We start from the raw sequence: 19,485 nt of genomic DNA on the forward strand, positions 1-19,485 counted from the left end.
AAAAAATGTTATTCCCCTTACGCTCGCTCCTCTTCTTTAGCGCCAGCTAGAAGCTGATGACAGGCCACCACAACTTATGGACAAAGTATGAATGCTATAAATAATACCGTTGAAACTAACGTAATAAGCCTGTTTTGAAAATGTAAGGAGTAAAAAGTACAACTATTTTCAGAAAAATTTACAGAGTAAAAGTAAAAAGTTGTCAGAAAATAAGCTACAGATCCACTTAAGTACAGTAACAAAGTATTTGTACTTTGTTGATTCCTATCGCTACTACTAACATTAAGTAATTGTGAAATATTGGGAATAGAGAAACATTGTGTTAGAGCCCCAACTTTACTTCTGGAGTTGACTGTTGAGGTGAGGAGGGATGAGATGGTGTTTTATTAAAATGTCGGTCAGGTTGTTTCTTTCCTTCATGTTTTCACCTCTTTGGTGAAGGAGACCTCCGAAGATAAAACATAGCTATGCTCCCTCATATCTTCTTTCTGAAAGTGTTGGCACAAATTAAAATTTGCCTCCATGGCACACAAACGCCTACAAGCTTTTTTTTTCTCCTCTATCTTTGGCAATGTTATGTATGTTAGTAGATGAATTCTCATAAACCTAAAATTAAAGTTTGTTTAAAAATTTTTTTACAGTTACAGACAGTGAAATGGTAAAATTACTCTAATAGTATATATTTATGATGATGATATTATTTATTATTATATAATCTCAAAAAATAGCTAACTGTACCTTTAAAGGTAACAGGGAAGAGATCCGAGAGAAGAGCCTGTGGTATGTCAAATTAGACCAAAGTTTGACTGAAAAGAAGTGGCAACATGTCTTATGAAGTGATTAATCCAGATTTGAAATTTTTGGTGGATCTTTGTGGAGGTGGTTAGGAGAGAGGTACAACTGTGACTGTAGAACCATCTGTAAAACATGGTGGAGGCTATACCATGATTTGGAGCTGGGGATCTTGCTAAAACTGATGGAACTATAAACACTGAAAATACAGTCAGATTTTGATCCAACATGACAGTTATCCCAAACACACTGCTGGGTAGAACCCAGAGTTCAAGGTTCTAAGAGAAAACCCAACTAAAGTCAGCCAACATCCAAAGATCTTCAGTATGTCCTTCAAAACACAGAACTATTTCTGAAATGACAAGAAAGCTTGCCTAAGAGAGATCAGGCTGCGCTGCTTGTGTTCACAAGCTCTACCTTTGCGTTATTTCGATGTACATTTGGATGATTTAGTACATTTCTGTGCCCATTTCCTGTTTTCCTAGCAAAAAAGAAAAAATTGCACATCCACTTGTCTAAACTTCATATAAATGAAAGATTAAATATGAATTCATATTCACACAAGTCTGGTGCTTTCAGGGGCTTTGCTGCAACAAGCCTTTTGAACTGGTGTGACCCATTAACCTATTAGCTAACAATGTTAGCTAACAATGTTGACTAATAGGGTAATATTAGCTAACATTTTAAAAATTCCTGATTACTAATTACTGTAACTGTTACAACATGTTTTAGCCTCTCATTGAGAACTACTACTGATACGTGATGCATCTGCAAACTGCTAACTGTGGGGGAAAGAAATTGGTTAAATGTACGATTCCGAATATAAAATGCACTTCTTCAAAGCTAAATGACAATGCAGCAGTTTACATAAAAAGCTGTTTTTTTTGCTAGCTTACCAATGTTCTCGTTGGTTCTTCTGCATGACATTTGATGATTTTGTTGAACACATGTTGGAGGACATAAATGAGCCACAACTTATAAAAAAAAAAAGCAAAAAAACCACCACGTGACATTTTATTCAGTGAGCACCAGTCAGTCAGTACAAACCGTCAGTTTTTTCCTCAGAACCTCAAGTTTTGTTTGAACAGAGACATTAAAGTCAGACAACAGAAAAACAAGCTACGCCTCAGTGAAAGCGCGGTGGGAGGAGGCCTTCTGTCTTTTAGTGTGCTTCATACAAAACCTACAGAGTAAAAAATAAACAACACCTGAACAACACACATACATATATATATTTATATACATACATGTTCCAACCTCACACAACCAAATCTGAATGTGAGCTGACTGTTTTCACGCTAGGTCCTGCTACAGTACATATTAATGTTGATGTCCACTCTAATATTGTTACTTCAAAAGAGATGTGTTAATGGTGAACTTTTATTAAAGGACGCAGAACAAAAGAAATTGAATTTGTAGGACTAAGCTTTGGAAAAAAAATGGTGTAAACAAAACTGGTGGTTTTACAGCAGGGGGCATCATAGTGCAGTTAGCCTATGCTGAAGCCTTCAGTATCACCTGTACTTTTTTATTGTTGTAGTCTTATCATGCTTTAAAAAAAAGATTAATGTTTTCAATATCAGATTAAAATGTAATGTTAAAAAAAGGAAGAAAACACAAGGACAAAGGCTATCCGACAGGCTACACTGTGACAGATCAAGGACGAATTTAAAAAGGATTGTCCTTGTTAGTATCACTGCTTTTATATATCATAGAGTGCTGTCAGCTAAATCCTCATAGAGCTGTAAACCTCAGTCCCAGCAGCAGTGGAAGTCAGTTGACCAAAAGGAAAACAAATCCACGTCGTTAGTTACACTTGGCCAATACAAGTTTGGACCCTGCTTTGCAGAGCTGCTGCAAATTTCCATGATGTGAATCTCCCATTCTACATTTCTAAGGTGCTCTACCAGATTGGGATCAGGTGAACTCATAGTCATGTTCAAGAATCAGTTTGAGATTACCTGTGACCCTATCACCTGAATGTTGAAGCAGAAATCAAAACTCATCAGACAAGGCAAGGTTTTTCCAGCCTTCTACTGTGAGCCTGTGTGACCTGTAGCCTCAGATTCCTGTTCTTAGCCAATAGGAGTAGCAGAGGGTGTGGTCTTCTGCTGCTGTAGCCAATCTGCTTTAATGTCATGTGTTCAGAGATGCTCTTCTACATCCTTTGTTTGTAACAAATAGCTATTTGAGTTACTGGTGTCTACCTATCATAATTTTCCATAAACCCTGAAAATCCAGTAGATCAGCAGTTTCTGGAATACCAACAACCGTGCCACATTCAGACTTAAACCTTTCTTTCTTTTTTCACCTTTCTTCCACATTTTGGTGTTTGTTTTAAACTTCAAGTCCAGTTGACCATGTCTACAGTTAATGCCATGAGATTGATGACTAGTTTAACCAGTATATCTAATGAAGTGTCTGTTGAGTGTTTTTCCCCTGCTTGCCAAATCCCCCATTCATCCGTCATTCATCCCCGGATGTAAGAAATTAACACTCGTGCCATTTTCTGGTGACACGTCAGTCATTAGTTAGTGACTAAAGTCTAAGACGTGTGTACAGCTGTTTCCACATGCTTCAAATGTGTTTGGGAAACTTTGGTACCAGTGAACTCAAACACACATTGGTTCATTTTGACTCACTGTGGCATACACTGCCCTGCTGCTGACGCACAGGCTCACTAAAAGCATCAGACGTAGCTCACAATGAAAGCACGGTTTCAATATGACTAATATTTGAATTGACAGCCCCTGCTGTTTAAAAAAATACTGACACGTTTTTTTTAATCTCCAATAAAGTACATATATGATTATGACCTCATTTTAATTTGAAGCCCTTCATTCTCACTTGGTCTTGCAGACAAATTTATGCATGGTAACTGTAGCCTGTTTGATGCAGACGGCTAAGAAAAATCTAGACACGGACAGACATGTAAGACCCGCAGGCTTAAATCCGGCTTCGAGTGGGAACTAAACATGAAACCAATACAAAGAAAACTTAAAGAGGACCTACTGCTCTTCCTTTTTTGTCTTATTTTTAAGCCTAATTCTATCATATTTTTGTTGTTACAGTGTTACAAGGATGACCAAATAATGAGGCCAAAGGTTCAGTCTCTGGGCCTTTTAATGAATTTGAGAGGATCTCGTCATATCGCAGTTCAGACTGTGAGTGTAAAAGTCCCGCCCACCTGCTACTGAATTCTGAATTCGGTGTTTATGAGTGGCAGCCAATCAGAAGAAACTTCTTAGAAGGGGCGTGGCTGCACTGAAGTGCTTCCTCAGTATAAGATAAATAAGGATTACTTTGGATTGTGAAGTTACTCTAGCACAGTCCAAAAATAAAAATATGGAGCTGGAAATGAGTATGATAAGTCCTCTTTAAATGTGAATGCATGTTAGTGTGGGAGTGTTTCTCGGTATGTTTGCATGTGGGAGCTGAAGTACATCATTATGTGCCCGCATGTGTTTCCCATTCATGTGTCACATCTTCTACTTAGATCATGCCTGCATGTGTTTATGTGTGTGTGTTTGTTTGCTCAGTTCCTCCTTTGATGCATGTTGCCCACATATGTGTTTTCTATACACAGCACTACATAGTGGTTGGAGCAGGCGCGCACGTGCTGCCCTAACAGTCGTCCCGTCTGCAGCAGGGCAACCTGACCCGTCACCGCCATGTCCGCTGTCCTCCAGGCCTCGCAGTAGTTAGTGGTCAGGCGGATGCCCGTGGTGCTGGAGCCATGCCAAACCAGCTTCTCTGGCCTATGGGAAAACGGAGAGAGACTTGGTGTGGATTTTACACAGACCGTCCCTGTGCTATAGCAGTTTAGGTAAAGACGGACAAATGGAAGACAAGGGCATTGAGGTCGACTGCAGCTACTTCTTTGAAGGCAGTTCACAGCAGAAAGAGCCTGTGTGTGTGAAGTTTGCACATTCTTGTGTCTGAGTTCTCCACATGGTTTTGCCTGTCCAGCTGGAAGACTGACCAGTATTCTTCTTTACAAGGAAATATTGAACTTACTGGGCAGCTTTAGTTAATGTTTTCTTTGTGCTTTAAGATGCACTGTTATACAACAGTTCAACTTTTTGCTACTCCTGTCTCCTCATTATCTAAAATTAGACAGGTGCATCATCTCCTGGTGCCTTGAGGTAAGAAGCTTCCCATTCGTGTGTTATTAGGACCAAACTGAATCCGAGAGTTACTCCTTATGAGCTCCTAACTCTACAACTAAAACTATAATTTTGAATATCACTCTTAGCTGATTGATAAAACTGTCAGGCTAATGCAACACATGCCTTTGCTTTTCTGTGCTTCTTAGTTCATCGCATGGCATACACTGGCACAGATTAGTGACAGTAGGAAAAAAAAAATATTTCTTTGGTTTATGAATTCATGAAGTCTGCTCACTGCGGCCTGAGTTTATTGGTTTAAGAACGCTTGTTAAAGTGTGAAAAATCTCACCACTAGATGTCAGTAGATTGCAGTCAAATGACTTCTTCTTTTTTACCCTTCTCAATTCAAGTGCATAATCCTAGCTATGGTGGCTACTGTAGGACAAAGTCAGCCAAAAGCATAAAATTTAGAGTGTTTACCTCAGCTGTCAATGCTGGTTGAGAAACATCCATGACTATTTAGGCTGAAGGAGGCTATAAAACTCAGAGGAGTCTGATGCAAGCTCATTTCTGACCAATGACGGGGAAACTGAGATGAGTTAGCTGCTGTTAGCTGCTGTTAGCTGCTGTTAGCTGCTGTGAGTTAACATTAGTGAAACTTTCCTTTAAGTGGCTCTAACACTGTTGGCCTCTGACACTTATTGAATAAGCCCGTATTTGATGTGAAAATGTAACCAAACTGTTTATCGGGGGCGCTGATTTTTAGGACATTCGAGGCTAACATTCTTCATAACATTCATAACTGGGTGTTTAGCTGGTTCTTTGCAGCTGCCTGAAGGCAGGAGGGTCAGCTGTCTAAGTAATTCTGAAAATATTGGGTGTAAATAAGCAATTCAAATTTGCCTTTATGAAACCCGAATGTCTATCAGTTCTTTCCTCTTGACTGGCATACTACATATGTGGCTGGTCACTAATCACATACATAAAACACAATCAGGTGTAATGGCAATGTCCATCGTGGCCGTTGTGTTTATGGAGATGGGGCAACATGGCTGCTTTTACAAACCCACTATGTGTTTTTTGCGGATTATTTCTAAGTTTATGAGAATGGAGTCATTTGTTTGAAGACAGAACAAACTCAAACGCCTGACTGTACCTTTAATTAAAAATGCCTGTGACTATATATGAGAGATGGATGTGACTATTGATGACTTTATTCATCAATAGTCCAGTTCAACCAAAGTTTATCTGGCTTTATTACCTTTTCATAACTGACCCCCCGCAGCACAAACAGGAGAATTTATGCAGGCTGACAAAGAAGCTATATATCACCAGAACCTTCTGTGAGTTGAGGAATGGAGCAGGATTTTGGTATTTCTGATCAATTTGCCAACTGACTGAGAAAACTGTTTTTTCACTCTCAATAAAAGACAACAAAAAAACTCTCCATCTTCCATCATGTTCTCATAAATGCTTAAAAAGTGCTCGTAAATGCATTTGCCAGTACCACTGTTCATCTGAGTGAGAGCTGCTGTCCACATGAACATGAAATTTATGGCCTGTACATCATAAAAATCGTTCTATTCAGCATTTTAGCCCAACTGGAACTCCTAAATTAATCATTTTTGGCAAATGGCATCATTTTTCATTCCTTTGCTACACGTACTTTCCCCCACCCACTTACCAAGCCGAGTCACTCATTATATTGCGTCCATCAAAGGAGAAGATGGGTGTGGACGGATCAAACACGCCTCCATTCCCAGAGAAGATGGACATCCAACTATTGAACAACACTTGACCCTGAGGGCAGGACAGGGGGAAAAACTTGCTTAAGAAGATGCCAACTGTTAAAAATAATGTGTTTTAAATGAGAAAAACAAAACCCCAGAAAATATATCACTTCTACTTTGTGGAATAATCTGTTCTTTGTTTGAAGAAAACCACATAATGCACTCAGGGTTAAGGTTTGATATCCGTGTAATTCCTTTGAATTTGGGTCTAATTTCTGATACCTAAAAATACTACTACTAAAGATGTAGGTGCAGTGGAACAAGGAAGGAACAATACTTCCCCTTCTTAGGTTATCACAACTGTTATTATAGTATGTCCTGTAGAGCATACTAACTTCCCCTTCTTACAATGTTGTTTCACAGTGTTACTAGGGGTTTGCAGGTTGTATTATAGAGTATCTTAAATTTCTCTTCTTACACTACTTACAAGACATATTTTTTTGTTTTCTATCTTTTAAATGTGCCACTCGCTTTTACTCTCTATTTTATTTGATACTGAAAATATTCCTGCTGGAAAAGAAAGCCAAGTGTTGCATCATGTATTGTGTAGTGCTATGAAACCTGCTCACCCTCAGATTAACCACGGGCATGTCATTGCGGTCAGCCTTTCTGACAATGGTTGCCAGGTCCTGAAGGTGTGATGACAGGAAGGCTCTGTATGTGGAGGTGAGCCCCACGGCGCGTGCCTGTTGGTAACACTGGAAGTCTGCTCCGCGGATGCCACGCATATCTCCTTTGAGCGGGGCGTTCAGTGCTACGAGATGAAGCTAGACGAAAGAGAAATGGAGCACAAAGATTAGAGAAAGTATTCTCAGTCATACCTGATGTGCTCTTCATTACAGATGAAATATAAAATCTGAAAGGCCTCCAGTGAGCCAATTCATTTTCACCCTCTGGGTTTGGAATTGGGCTTCATTTGTGATGAGTATGCCTAATATGTGTTTGGACTCACCCCAGAGACTGCATTGAAATGCTGTGGTAGCAGGTTATAACTGTGCTGGTATCCTCTGCTTCCCTCCTGCAGCTCCTGTTCAACAAAAAAGTTGGATAAGTGTGTTTTTAAAAAACAAAAACAAAAAAACAACAACTTTGAATTAATTTTTTTTTTAAGTTGCTTTCAAAGTTCTGTTCAGTGAGGTTCCAGTGTGTGCGCATTGGTGTTTGGACCTGGCTGTGCATCCTATGGGCTCTACTCCATTCTCCGGGTCTGCTGAGGGACTGAGATGTGTCTGATGAAGGTTCATAATGGATTAACTCTCCGAGCTGACACAGAACACACACACACACACACACACACACACACACACACACACACACACACACACACACACACACACACTGCAGTTTACTCTTGATGTCAGTGAGACACAAACTACCACCAGCATTAATAGGACACACTGGCAAAATCCAAAGAGAAGAATACAGTAATATTTGTATTTTATATAGTGTTTGATATAAAATGATGTCCAGTCCAGCATTTTTGCACATAGCACTTCAGTTATTCATTTAAATAAATTATTGCAAAGTCCTTTCAATAAATATTTGAGCAAATAATCGGAACAAATAACAGACAAGTGAAAACACAAGACAAGCTTACAAAATAATACATTACTTGAATAATCAAAACAAAACACATATATGTAATACTGAACACACACAATTGAAGCATCTTGGGTCAAAGTTGATAAGTGATGCCCATCATCTCTGGCTGACGGTAATCCAGAGGAACCATTAGGTACTTTCTGTTCGCATTCTTGGCATAAAATGTCTCCTTCAGGTTTGGAAACTCTAGGCCAGGGGTGTCCAACACCAGTCCTCGAGAGCTACTGTCCTGCGGCTCTTCGATGCATCCCTACTCCAACACAGCTCAATCAAATGGTTTGATTACCTCTTCAGCAGCCATCAAGTTTGGCAAAGGCCTGATAACAAGCCATTCATTTGATTCAGGTGTGTCGGAACAAGGATGCGTCTAAAAGCTGCAGGACAGTAGCTCTCGAGGACTGGTGTTGGACAACCCTGCTCTATGCTATACCGCTAAAAGCAGTTTGAAGGAGACTATAATGTTGCTGTTTGCACATGTTTGAGACGTGTGGTGAAACTCTACAGTACAAGAGGACAAATCAATTCTTTTGGACAGTGATTTGAAAGTAGAAGCTTCACAGGAAGATGCAGCGGACGATGATCTTATAGAGGATATTATATCCTGAAAGATATTGAATCTTTCTGGTCTCGTCCTACACACCTGGATCTTGTGCCAACCATTGCGTGCTCTGATGTACAGCTCGCCTCCCCTTTCAGACACATATGCCAAGGTACCTTCAGCAGCATGGTGTGCCTCTTGGGTGAGGGCGTGGACTGTCTTATAGCTGGTAACCTGAACACAAACCATCAGAGCATCAGTGATGACACTTTAAAATGTTAGCAAATCATTTGATTCTCCATTTATTCCAAGTATGGTTACACCTCAGCAGTTTCTTACAAAGTTTGCATATCCTGGAGAGCCTGGTGGACCAGGAGGACCGGGAGGGCCGGGGACACTGACAGCTGATGACAACACAATTACTTTAAACTCATAAAATCAATACACATGTAGTACAGGCTGTGACTTGGTACTTGTTTTAACTTTATAGACACACATACTTGATCCGTATGGAGGGGGTGGTCCTGGGGGCCCAGGAGGGCCAGGTGGACCTTGAGGTCCAGACCGTCCAAATCCTGGAGGTCCAGGCTGACCAGGAGAACCAGTAGGACCCATTGGACCAACAATGGATTCGCCTTTCGGACCCTAGAGAAACAACAGAAGAATTCAATTCATTGTAAAAGAGTGGTATAATTTGCACAGCTTTGGCCAGAAGCCGGATCAGCTTTTACAAATAATCATTTTAAAATATTTTTTTAAATAACCTCCTGTTCTAGAATAGTATTTTTACCACATAGCTTAACTTACCACAAGGCCTGACCTCCCTGGGATCCCCAGAGGACCAGGCAGGCCCGCATCCCCTTTTTCTCCCTTCTGACCTTTGTATCCCTGATCACCTTTAGTCCCCTGAGAGATCAAAAGAGTACTCAGGATTCACCACTCTGCCACCGTCAAGGTGCATTTCTAGTGTATTAGCACATATTTCAGTCTTAAATGCTTAACAAGTGCCAGTTTGTCAGTTTTAATGTTTTGTTTGTGCGTTAGCTTGGTTTTATAGTTTAAAGTTGTTACATCTGAGAAGTTATACATTTAAACTACCGTACTTTGAAAAGTTATTACTTCCTAGATTATTTTAATAATTTGTCCTGATACGCAAAACCAAGCAGATGTACTTTTTTTTTTTACCACGACTGTGTATTATGTGTTGTACGTGAGTACTCACCACATTTCCATCTGGAAATGTGAGCCCTAAGAAGAAAAATTACACATATCAAATCACACAAAGCAAGCAGCAGAACATGTGGTGTGAACTGTCAGCTGATAGACAGAACTTCCATATACTTTGGCCTCATGATACATTGACCATATTTAAAATGAACTTCCACCACTGTCCACTATCCTGTCATCTTAAGATCTCACCAGGAGTTCCTGGCTCCCCAGGTAATCCCTCATCTCCTTTGTCTCCTTTAGGTCCAGCTGAATGTCCCCTTGTCATTGACTCCTATGCACAAATACATCGTCATTGAGATAACATTTGTGTTGGGAAGCTGGCCCTTATACACATTTACAGTCGGGTTACACAACAGAACAAACAAGTGAACATCAGAAAGTTAATTTGCAAAGTCAAAAGTCACAATCAGAGACTATGGTAAAAACAATGGATTATTGTAAAAAAGACAAGCAGATCAAAGCTAAAAATTATTGTCAGGATTACATAAACACCTGTTAAATACAAGGGATGCATGCTACAGACTGCAGCACTCATCCTGGGTTAAAATGTAGGATTAAGGTTCAAGCAAGCAACGTGTTATAAAAGGCTGATGAAAAAATTATGGTGGATTCAAGCTTTTCATTGAAGGATGACTTTTAACAAAAGTCGACTTGAAGACCTCCCAAAGCCCTCTGACAGATGGCAGAGAGGCCATTTGCACAGAGAATGTCCTGTTACTGCACTTCATTAACTACCTAAAAAACATTTTTAATTCCAAGTAAGTTTAGCCAAGCAGTCATCGTGGTGTTTTCAGCACACCATGTCTCCACATGGTGTCACTTCTAAGAGAAGGCTCAACCAAACCAAACACTCAGCACCACGACAGAAGGTACTGAAGGTCACGAACCATGTTTATCTGAGAACACGTAGATCAGAGATGGGTTTATCATTATTTCATTACAATAAGAAAAAGGTTGTTAAAAATAGAAGTGACCACCTCCACACAGACTGTTTTTTTTCTCCAATTGATTGAACCAATTCTGATCTACATGCAGTAAAAGGATGTCTGTTTCCTTCTTCTTTTCAAAGGTTTACACAGCATCCTCTTCCTGAGACGATGATTAGGGGAAGAAACAGAGAAGGCAAGCAGAATTTAGACCCCGCCCCCCTTTAACATCTGGCATATCAGTGTTTGTACTGAGTGGAAAGATTGGATTGAAGTATAAGTGAAGTAAGAGGTACTGATGGTACCAAAATATATGAATTGGTCTTTGGGTAATTTGAAGAAAATGTTGAGCTTTTGGTAATCTAGTTATGAATCATATACAGAATACAAAACAACCACATGTTAAAGCCAGAGGAATTAGGGCCAGCTCCACATTCATGTTGCCTTTTCAAAAACCATTAGGAGAGCAAAGAAGGACAAAATGAAGGGAAGAAAAACACGGAGAGGAAATGGGGAATGGGTTGAGGCCCACACCAGAGAGCTGCCATGCTGTGACACCCTCACACCAACAGAACCACCAACTTCCAACTGAAATGAACCAATCAGATGGTCAGACTCAGACTTACTCGTCCCATTTTGCAATGCGGTCTGGGGCGCACCGGGAACACTGTCTTTAAGATTCAAAGAAGAGCAGCGGAATCAGACTACAAGTCAATCACCCACCATGTTAAATGAGTCACGATCATAACCTGCACACGAGCATTAGTCATGTTTTTCCACGTTTACCACTTTTTATGTATAAAAGTTTATACAGAGAGACAATCGGCTGCTTATAACTTACTGACATTTTGGCAGCATTTATTAAAAATGTCAACACTCTTCAACAAGCAGGATAAAACTCGTAACTAGTCAGGAAAATTCAGCCAGACATATTTTTAAGGTACTCTAAGGTGGTGAGTTAAAACCAGTGAGTAAATCCTGAATTATGAATTGAGGCAAAAACCATGTAAGATTTGGTAGTTCTGGTTTGCAATATTGTCAGTTCTTGCTGGTTATATAAACTGGTATTATTCATAAAAAGACTTGAACCTAATCAGAACTAATACTTTTGCTGTCCGCTGATGTCATCGTGCACTCTCTATGCTGTCCCTGTCTGCTTTGCACATGTGTGAGATGTGAGAACAGTAACACAGGGACACAAATGATCAGTCATCATTCAGAACCAGGTCCTTGCTGATGTTGACACTCCCCACCTATTCTCTGGAGTTTGAGATGGAATTAATATAGGAAGTGCAACTGCCTTATAAACTGGCCAGTAAATATGCTAGTGACTGATGTTTTGCTTCTCTGAGTCATACTTACTCCATTCAGACCAATAATTCTTCCTGGAAGTCCAGGTGGGCCGGGAGGACCTGGAGGTCCCTGAGACAGAGAATAAAACTATTTGTAACAAATATGATGTCGCTACAAACACACATACAAGAATGGCAATGACTATTCAAAAAAAATGATTACAATGATGTCAAAAATGGCCTGCCAGTGTCTGTGCTTATGTCTGAGTCTTGGTGTGTGAATGTATATTGAGGATTAATTTAGACGGGCCACGACATCAACTTCGACACATCAGATCAGTTTCATATATGGCATTTATTGAAGCTCCTCCAGCCTGCTGCTTCCTCTTAAAAGGGAGTTTTTCCTTCCCGCTGTTGCCAAAGTGCTTGCTCATAGGGGGTCATATTGTTGGGTTTGGCGCTGGGGTTTTGCTGCTGAGATGTGCGCTATGATTACAATGATTACATTGGGAAGTTTCAACAGTTGTGCCACACACTATAGTCAGATGTACTAGCTGTAAAATAACTGGCTGAAGAATGATTCATGATATGATGATAAAATGCAACAGTATACTACTCATGGATGATTTAAGTGTAAAATAATGCTCTCTCTCTCTGCAATCCCTTCATGCCTTAATTCTCTTACCGGTGGGCCAACAGAATCTCCTCTGTCACCTTTCCTCCCTGGGATACCAGGTCGCCCCTACATAGAGGGAAGAACGGAAAAGCTTCAGTACTTTTGGCTCAAGAGGTTTTCCCAAACACTGAACAGAATCCATTGGACTGTGAGTGCATGCATGATAGGGAGAAAAGTGTTTGAAGGCACAGAAACAAGAGCGTTATGAATGTAGTTCTTATATTTAAAAGTGAATCGAAAGGAGAAAACCACCAAGCAGCTTGTCATTTCCCATTATGACTAGTTAGGGAAAAAATCAGTATGCTGAAAAACATGACACATTGTTCTGCTAATCACTGACAAGTATATTCCACTCAGTGGTTCTGTGTTTCCCTTGACTTTCATGTGCAAGTTCAGAACACTTTTAACCTATAGATGAGGCGTTCATATCTTAATAATCAAACATGCAAAATGACTCACTGGTCGCCCGGGGAAACCATATTCTCCTTTTTGTCCAGGAGGTCCTATTGGACCCTGGAATAAACAAACACACACTTATATTCAGTGTAATAACATACATAAAGGATGAATGTGTAGCAGAAATTTCCTTACTGTGATGTTCTCATAAAACTCACCGTAAGTCCAGTAGGTCCTGGGAAGCCATGGTCACCCTGTGCACAGTAAAGCAGCAAAATGTGAGAATTACATAGGTGGAAGTAATGACAGCGGTGGGTTGCTTTCATAGTTTCAGACTAGTTCTTTCTATAAAATAACAAAGATGTTATTCTAGGTCATTCTTTTTCATTAAAAAACCCATGAAAGGTCCTTAAAAGCACTTAGACCTATTTATACCTTGAGCAAATTTCAGTTTCAACCTTCATGGCACCCTTGTTAACAAAAACTAGGACTTGCATTATTTAGGGACCGAGGTTAGTATTCTATGTTAATAGTTCATTTAAGGAAAGTGGAAGGCAGAGAAGGCAGTTGAAGTGGCAGAGTCACGTATAAGACAGAAGACACTGGTGGGGGTCTTAGCAACAGGGAGAACAGGCTTGGGGTACTTCCGAAGGCACAGGAAAGGAGAGACACCAGCTACTCCAGGAAGAGGTCCGTGCAGGTGAGGAGGATGAGCGAGTAAGCAGGGCCGTAGGACTCAGGCGGCAGGGAGCGTGGACAAGGTGAGACAGTACCTTGCAGTGCAAGGTCACCTGAGCAAACATCATTCAGGCGGACTTCCACCGTGTCTGATTCCTCATGCAGGCAGTATACGACACCCTGCCAAGCCCAGTAAACCTCCTTGTGTGGGGGAAGAGCAAGACATCTGCCTGTCCCCTGTGGTCTGGAAGAGGCACCCTAGAACACCTCCTCAGCAGCAGCCCGACGGCCCTGGCTAATGTTTGGTATCATTGACCAGGTGCTCAGAGTAGTTGCTGAGCAGATTGCCTCAGCAATCAACACCAGCAAGCACCATCACGCTCCGAAGAAGGCAATCTCTTTCATTAAGGCTGGAGAGAAATCCCAGGCATGTCCACGGTTAACAACCGGCCTCCTCAACACAGCCTCTGATTGGCAGCTACGGGCTGACCTGGGTAAACAGCTAAAGTTCCTCCAGCACATAGGACAAGATGCCGGCGCGCACAGATGCAGCGGCTCTATGCTCTCCACTTAAGTGCCTTTCTTTTTCGTTTCTCCTCTTTTTCTTCTTCTTTTGTTTTTCTTATTGTAAAGCCAAATTTTCCTACAACCATCTGGAATCATGCAAGATCGGATATAACAGCCAGATCCCCATTACCAGTGATTATCAGAGGATGCACAACATCCCCCCGGAGATAGCGAGAACATCGGGCGCTCCGTGGATTGTTATCGGCTCTGCCAAGAAACGCAGGCGGCGGAAGGAACGCAAACAAAAGCGGGGATGCCGGTTGGGCCTGCTAGCCAGGCTAAAGAAGCAGCCTTTCAAACCACTGCTCCCGAGCATCTTCCTGACCAATGCACGTTCGGTCGTCAACAAAATAGACGAACTGAACCCACTTCTCGCCGCACAGCCAATCGTCTGCGACATCCTGGTCCTCATGGAGACATGGCTACAAGAGGGAATTCCTGACACCTCAATGCAGCTAGCAGGCCGCACAATGCACCGGAGCGACAGAAAGTCTACAGCGGGGAAAAGCAGAGGAGGAGGTTTGTGCATTTACACACATAACAACTGGTGCACGAACACCAAGATCATCGCCACAGTCTGCTCCCCGGACATAGAGGCAATGTCTGTCATGTGCAGACCTTTCTACTTGCCCAGAGAACTGCCTGCAGTGCTAATAACAGCAGTCTACATACCACCAGACGCTAATGCTAGCTCAGCCCTTGCACACCTGCACGACATGATCTCCGAACAGCAACGGACATACCCAGAGGGAGTACACATCATTGCAGGGGATTTCAACAGAGCATGCTTAAGAACTGTGCTGCCTAAATTTGTACAACATGTGAAATGCCCTACGAGTGGAAATAACACCCTGGATCATGTTTACTCAAATATTAAGCCTACAGATGTGTTCCCCTCCCCCACCCGAGCATGTCCCACCACCTCTCCCTACTCGTTGTCCCGGCATACACACCACTCAGGAGAAGGACAAAGCCCACCAACAGAACCATTAACACCATTTCTGAGGAAGCTCTCGCTCAATTGCAGGACTGTTTTGCTCTCACAGAGTGGAGTGTCTTTGAACAGGATGACCTAGAGACTCACGCAACCGCAGTGCTGGGTTACATCAAACACTGCATGGACACTGTCACCACGGAAAAGCTGGTCCGGGTCTACCCCAACCGTAAACCCTGGATGACAAGCAAGGTTCAGGCACTGTTGTACTCTGCATACACATCTGGGGACCAGGACATGTACAGCAGAGCAAGAGCAGACCTTAAAAAAGGCATCAGAGCAGCAAAACTGGACTATTCACCCCCACCATGCACCCACCCTGCCCACAGCGTCCTCTGAGCACAGCCCCCACACATTTAGCCTCCAACAACATCAGGTCCGCAATGTGCTCAGAGCAGAGGAAAGCTGCTGGCCCCGACGTGTTAGAGTGCTCAAAGCCTGCGCCGACCAGCTGGCTCCTGTGTTCACCAGACTATTCAACCTCTCCCTGACACATGCCTCTGTCCCTCACTGCCTGAGATCATCAACAATAGTCCCAGTCCCCAAGTCCACCACCATCAGTAGCCTCAGTGACTACAGACTCATCGCACTGACTCCAGTGGTTGCAAAGTGCTTCGAGAAGCTGGTCCTAAAACACATAAAGGACTGCCTCCCACCCAGCTTCGCCCCCACCAGTTTGCCTATAAGGCAAATAGATCCACAGAGGATGCAATTTCCACCGCCCTCCACTCCACTCTGCATCACCTGGAGAATCCTGGGACATCAGTAAGGATGCTCTTCATTAATTTCCGCTCCGCCTTCAATACCATCATCCCAGACATTCTTATAGACAAGCTGGTAAACTTGGACTTTCCCCCCTCTCTAAGTAAAGACATCCCTTTGGCCAGACATGATCATCACTTCTGAGGCCTCAAAACATCTGATCATGCTGGAACTCGCAGTGCCATGGGAAGAGCGGATCGAGGAGGCCAATGAGAGGAAATGTGCCAAGTACCAGGAACTAGTGCAGGAGTGCAGGGGAAGAGGCTGGAAGACATTCTATGAGCCCATAGAAGTGGGATGAAGGGGCTTTGTAGGACGATCACGATCAGGTGGGTGTGGCTGAGGCAGCCAAGAAGAGGGCCATCCAGGCTGTGAGTGAAGCGGCAGAGAAAGCCACAAGGTGGCTGCGGATTAAAAGGGCTGATCCGCGGGTAGCTATTGGTATGCAAGTCGGAGCCTGATCACCCCCAGCTGGGTCGCCTGGGCGCGGGTGTATGATGACCCGAAACACCTGATGACCCCAGGATACATACATGCGTACCAATGCATCCAGGAGATGTTTCTTGCATAGGAACTGCATAAACAGGAATTCACTTAAACTAGTACAGGGACCAAACATTATTTGGCTCCAGCATTAGATACAGATTATTAAATACATTAAAGTATTTCACCACAAAGTAACTAAATATATAGAAAGTCTTTTAGGGGTAAAAAGGTCACTTGTTGGCTACCTTTGTGCCTTTGGGCCCTTGAGGGCCTCTTGGTGCAGACAGGAGAGATCCATCAGCAGCAATTGTCACCCCTGGTTCTCCTTTCTCTCCCTGTCAAAATTAAATGTATGTTTATGTTGAGGAGAGGTGTTTAGGGTTGTTTCATAGGCATCGAAATGTATATGAACATGCTTTATGAATCTTCATATTCAGTTCTTACCTTAAGCCCTGCGGGGCCCTGGATACCTGTAGGTCCTATGTCTCCCTTTGGTCCCCTGGGGCCCTAGGAAGAGATGAAAGTTGGAAGATTAAGAAAAGGTTGCAATGAAATCGTGTGTTTAAAGATTTCTCTGGTACCTACCCCATTTAGCCAAAAGACAGCAAAAGAAAAAGAATCCAGAATAATCACATAAATATTTACATCCAGTTTTCCTGAATTTAATCATTTGGGACAAAAAGCGGTGTAGCAAAATGTTCTTACGGGAAATCCAGCTCTGCCAGGCAATCCCTCAGGACCCTGCAGCATGCAGACACACACACACATGCAGAGAAAAGCACACACATAAGCAAAAGCTCACCAAACACACCTGCAGCTGCAGCAAAAATCTTAATATCAGTTCATTTACGACCCCCTTCATCCATACTCCACGACGGAGCGGAACAACAAAGAACCTAAAACACACTGTAGTTCACTTGAAGCTACGCACCGTAGGCCCGGGTGGTCCTCTGATCTCTGTGACGTTGAGGATACCCTCTGTGACATTATAGAGCAGCTGTAGACAGAAGATATAATGATGACATTAGGGCACCTTTAGTATATTCAGAGATATGGAAAAAGCAGCATGTCTGCACAGCTACCACTACGACCACACAGTTGTTTGTTGGTCTGCCTCCATCTTAAGTCTTCATTCAATTAAATGTCATGTTGTGTGTTTGTGCGTACATCATGTACATTAATGACAGGTCCAGGAGCCCCAGGAGGCCCAGGTGGTCCTTGGATACTGAGGCCATCAGCTCCTCTTTCACCCTGCAATTCACATAATGCAGAATCATTAGTCCCTTACCAAAAACAGACATTTAGAAACAAACATGGTATTTGGAAGACATGAGAGGAAGCAACAAAACAGAAAGATGAAATGAAAATGATACAACAACAAATCACATCTAGGATAAAAGAGTTTTTCCGATCCTACCTTGGGTCCTGGACCGCCTTTCTCTCCTTTGGCCCCCTGTTTGTAAAGAGGAAGAAAATGTTGCACAGTGAATAAGTGAATAGTGCGAATTAATTTCAATGCATTCGATTTTATTTATATAAATCACAACAACAGTGACGCTACAATAATACCCCGCCACTCAGATGACACCCTGTGAGCAAGCACTTCATGAAAGTGGGAGTGGAGGGAGAGTTGTTGGAAAACATACACCATGTCCTCCAGGCTAGTTACCAAGGAGAATGGACCATTCAGACATTTTATCTGTAAAAAATGTTTCCTAAAATGTTGGCAAATTAATTAATTATAGATATATAACATAGCTTTTTGCAATATTTTGACAAGGTGCCTGTTCTGGAAGATTTTAGACTAGAGCCTTGTCTGTATCATTTTTGCAGTGTGCAGTATTTGTTTTTTTTGCTGCTAACTACTTTTGAACTGCCAACCACCTCAGCCATCTAACACTGCTACTTACCCTAGGACCTGGTAGTCCAGCAGGACCCCGGAGACCCTCTGGTCCTGGTTCTCCTGGTTCACCCTGCCATCAGACACATCAGAAAATGAGGTAATAAAAAAGCTGCAAAGAGTGATGGTGATTTCACTCTAACGTAATGTGTGGCTCACGTGAAATATAACGTGCATTCCAATGATTAGAGAAAGTTAAGTTCACATAGATGAACTACGCTGTTTCATCAATGACCAAAAACACTTTAGCTCAATAGTTCTCAACTAGGTCATAAAATACACAACCTGTTGGCCACTAAATATAAACAATAAGTGGATGATAATTGATACTGCATATCAGAAACATATAAGTTGTGTCATTCCAAAATGAATTTACCTTGACAGAGAGCCCTGGAGCTCCTGGTGCTCCATCCTTACCCTACAGAAAACACAAACAAGTATGTTCAGTAAGAGCACCCTACTCAAAGAGTAACCAGATGTCGAGTATTAGTTGTTAAACATGTCATTGTAGCTATCTGTAAATTTGTTGAAAATTCATAAACAGATTACCTGTGGTCCTGGAGGGCCAGGTAGACCCTTAAAAGAACAAAAAGGATGCGTTACTTTATATGAATCAATAGATATACTGTACATAAACTCATATATCCCCTCACACTGACCTGTGGGCCTCTGACTCCAGTAATCTGATCAGTCATGCCAGATCCCTCCATATCCTGAAAACGAAGCCACGGTCTATAGTTATTGAGC

At 42.1% G+C, this 19,485-nt stretch overlaps 1 protein-coding gene across 4 annotated transcripts in view; it reads right to left on the reverse strand.

The window, feature by feature from the left end:
• Positions 1-1,792: 1,792 nt before the first annotated feature.
• The window catches only part of col15a1b (collagen, type XV, alpha 1b), a 56,046-nt gene continuing 38,353 nt past the window's right edge, over positions 1,793-19,485 (reverse strand). For 3 of the 4 annotated variants that reach the window (XM_026149481.2, XM_026149479.2, XM_026149478.2), the window contains 26 exons: positions 19,398-19,451; positions 19,288-19,314; positions 19,115-19,156; positions 18,749-18,811; positions 18,256-18,291; positions 18,006-18,089; positions 17,770-17,835; positions 17,544-17,579; positions 17,283-17,345; positions 17,084-17,173; positions 13,570-13,605; positions 13,415-13,468; positions 12,965-13,021; positions 12,350-12,409; positions 11,614-11,658; positions 10,251-10,332; positions 10,054-10,079; positions 9,639-9,737; positions 9,332-9,476; positions 9,171-9,235; positions 8,934-9,065; positions 7,859-7,954; positions 7,644-7,718; positions 7,261-7,458; positions 6,586-6,701; positions 1,793-4,550 (listed from right to left, as the gene is read on the reverse strand). In XM_026149481.2, coding sequence (XP_026005266.2) covers positions 4,328-4,550; positions 6,586-6,701; positions 7,261-7,458; positions 7,644-7,718; positions 7,859-7,954; positions 8,934-9,065; positions 9,171-9,235; positions 9,332-9,476; positions 9,639-9,737; positions 10,054-10,079; positions 10,251-10,332; positions 11,614-11,658; positions 12,350-12,409; positions 12,965-13,021; positions 13,415-13,468; positions 13,570-13,605; positions 17,084-17,173; positions 17,283-17,345; positions 17,544-17,579; positions 17,770-17,835; positions 18,006-18,089; positions 18,256-18,291; positions 18,749-18,811; positions 19,115-19,156; positions 19,288-19,314; positions 19,398-19,451 — 2,070 coding nt within the window. In that variant the 3' untranslated portion in view covers positions 1,793-4,327. The remainder of the gene's footprint in view (positions 4,551-6,585; positions 6,702-7,260; positions 7,459-7,643; positions 7,719-7,858; positions 7,955-8,933; positions 9,066-9,170; positions 9,236-9,331; positions 9,477-9,638; positions 9,738-10,053; positions 10,080-10,250; positions 10,333-11,613; positions 11,659-12,349; positions 12,410-12,964; positions 13,022-13,414; positions 13,469-13,569; positions 13,606-17,083; positions 17,174-17,282; positions 17,346-17,543; positions 17,580-17,769; positions 17,836-18,005; positions 18,090-18,255; positions 18,292-18,748; positions 18,812-19,114; positions 19,157-19,287; positions 19,315-19,397; positions 19,452-19,485) is intronic. The other variant, XM_026149480.2, reaches the window with a different exon arrangement.

Source organism: Astatotilapia calliptera, chromosome 18 (assembly GCF_964374335.1).
Source record: "Astatotilapia calliptera chromosome 18, fAstCal68.1, whole genome shotgun sequence".
Lineage (NCBI taxonomy): Eukaryota > Metazoa > Chordata > Actinopteri > Cichliformes > Cichlidae > Astatotilapia > Astatotilapia calliptera.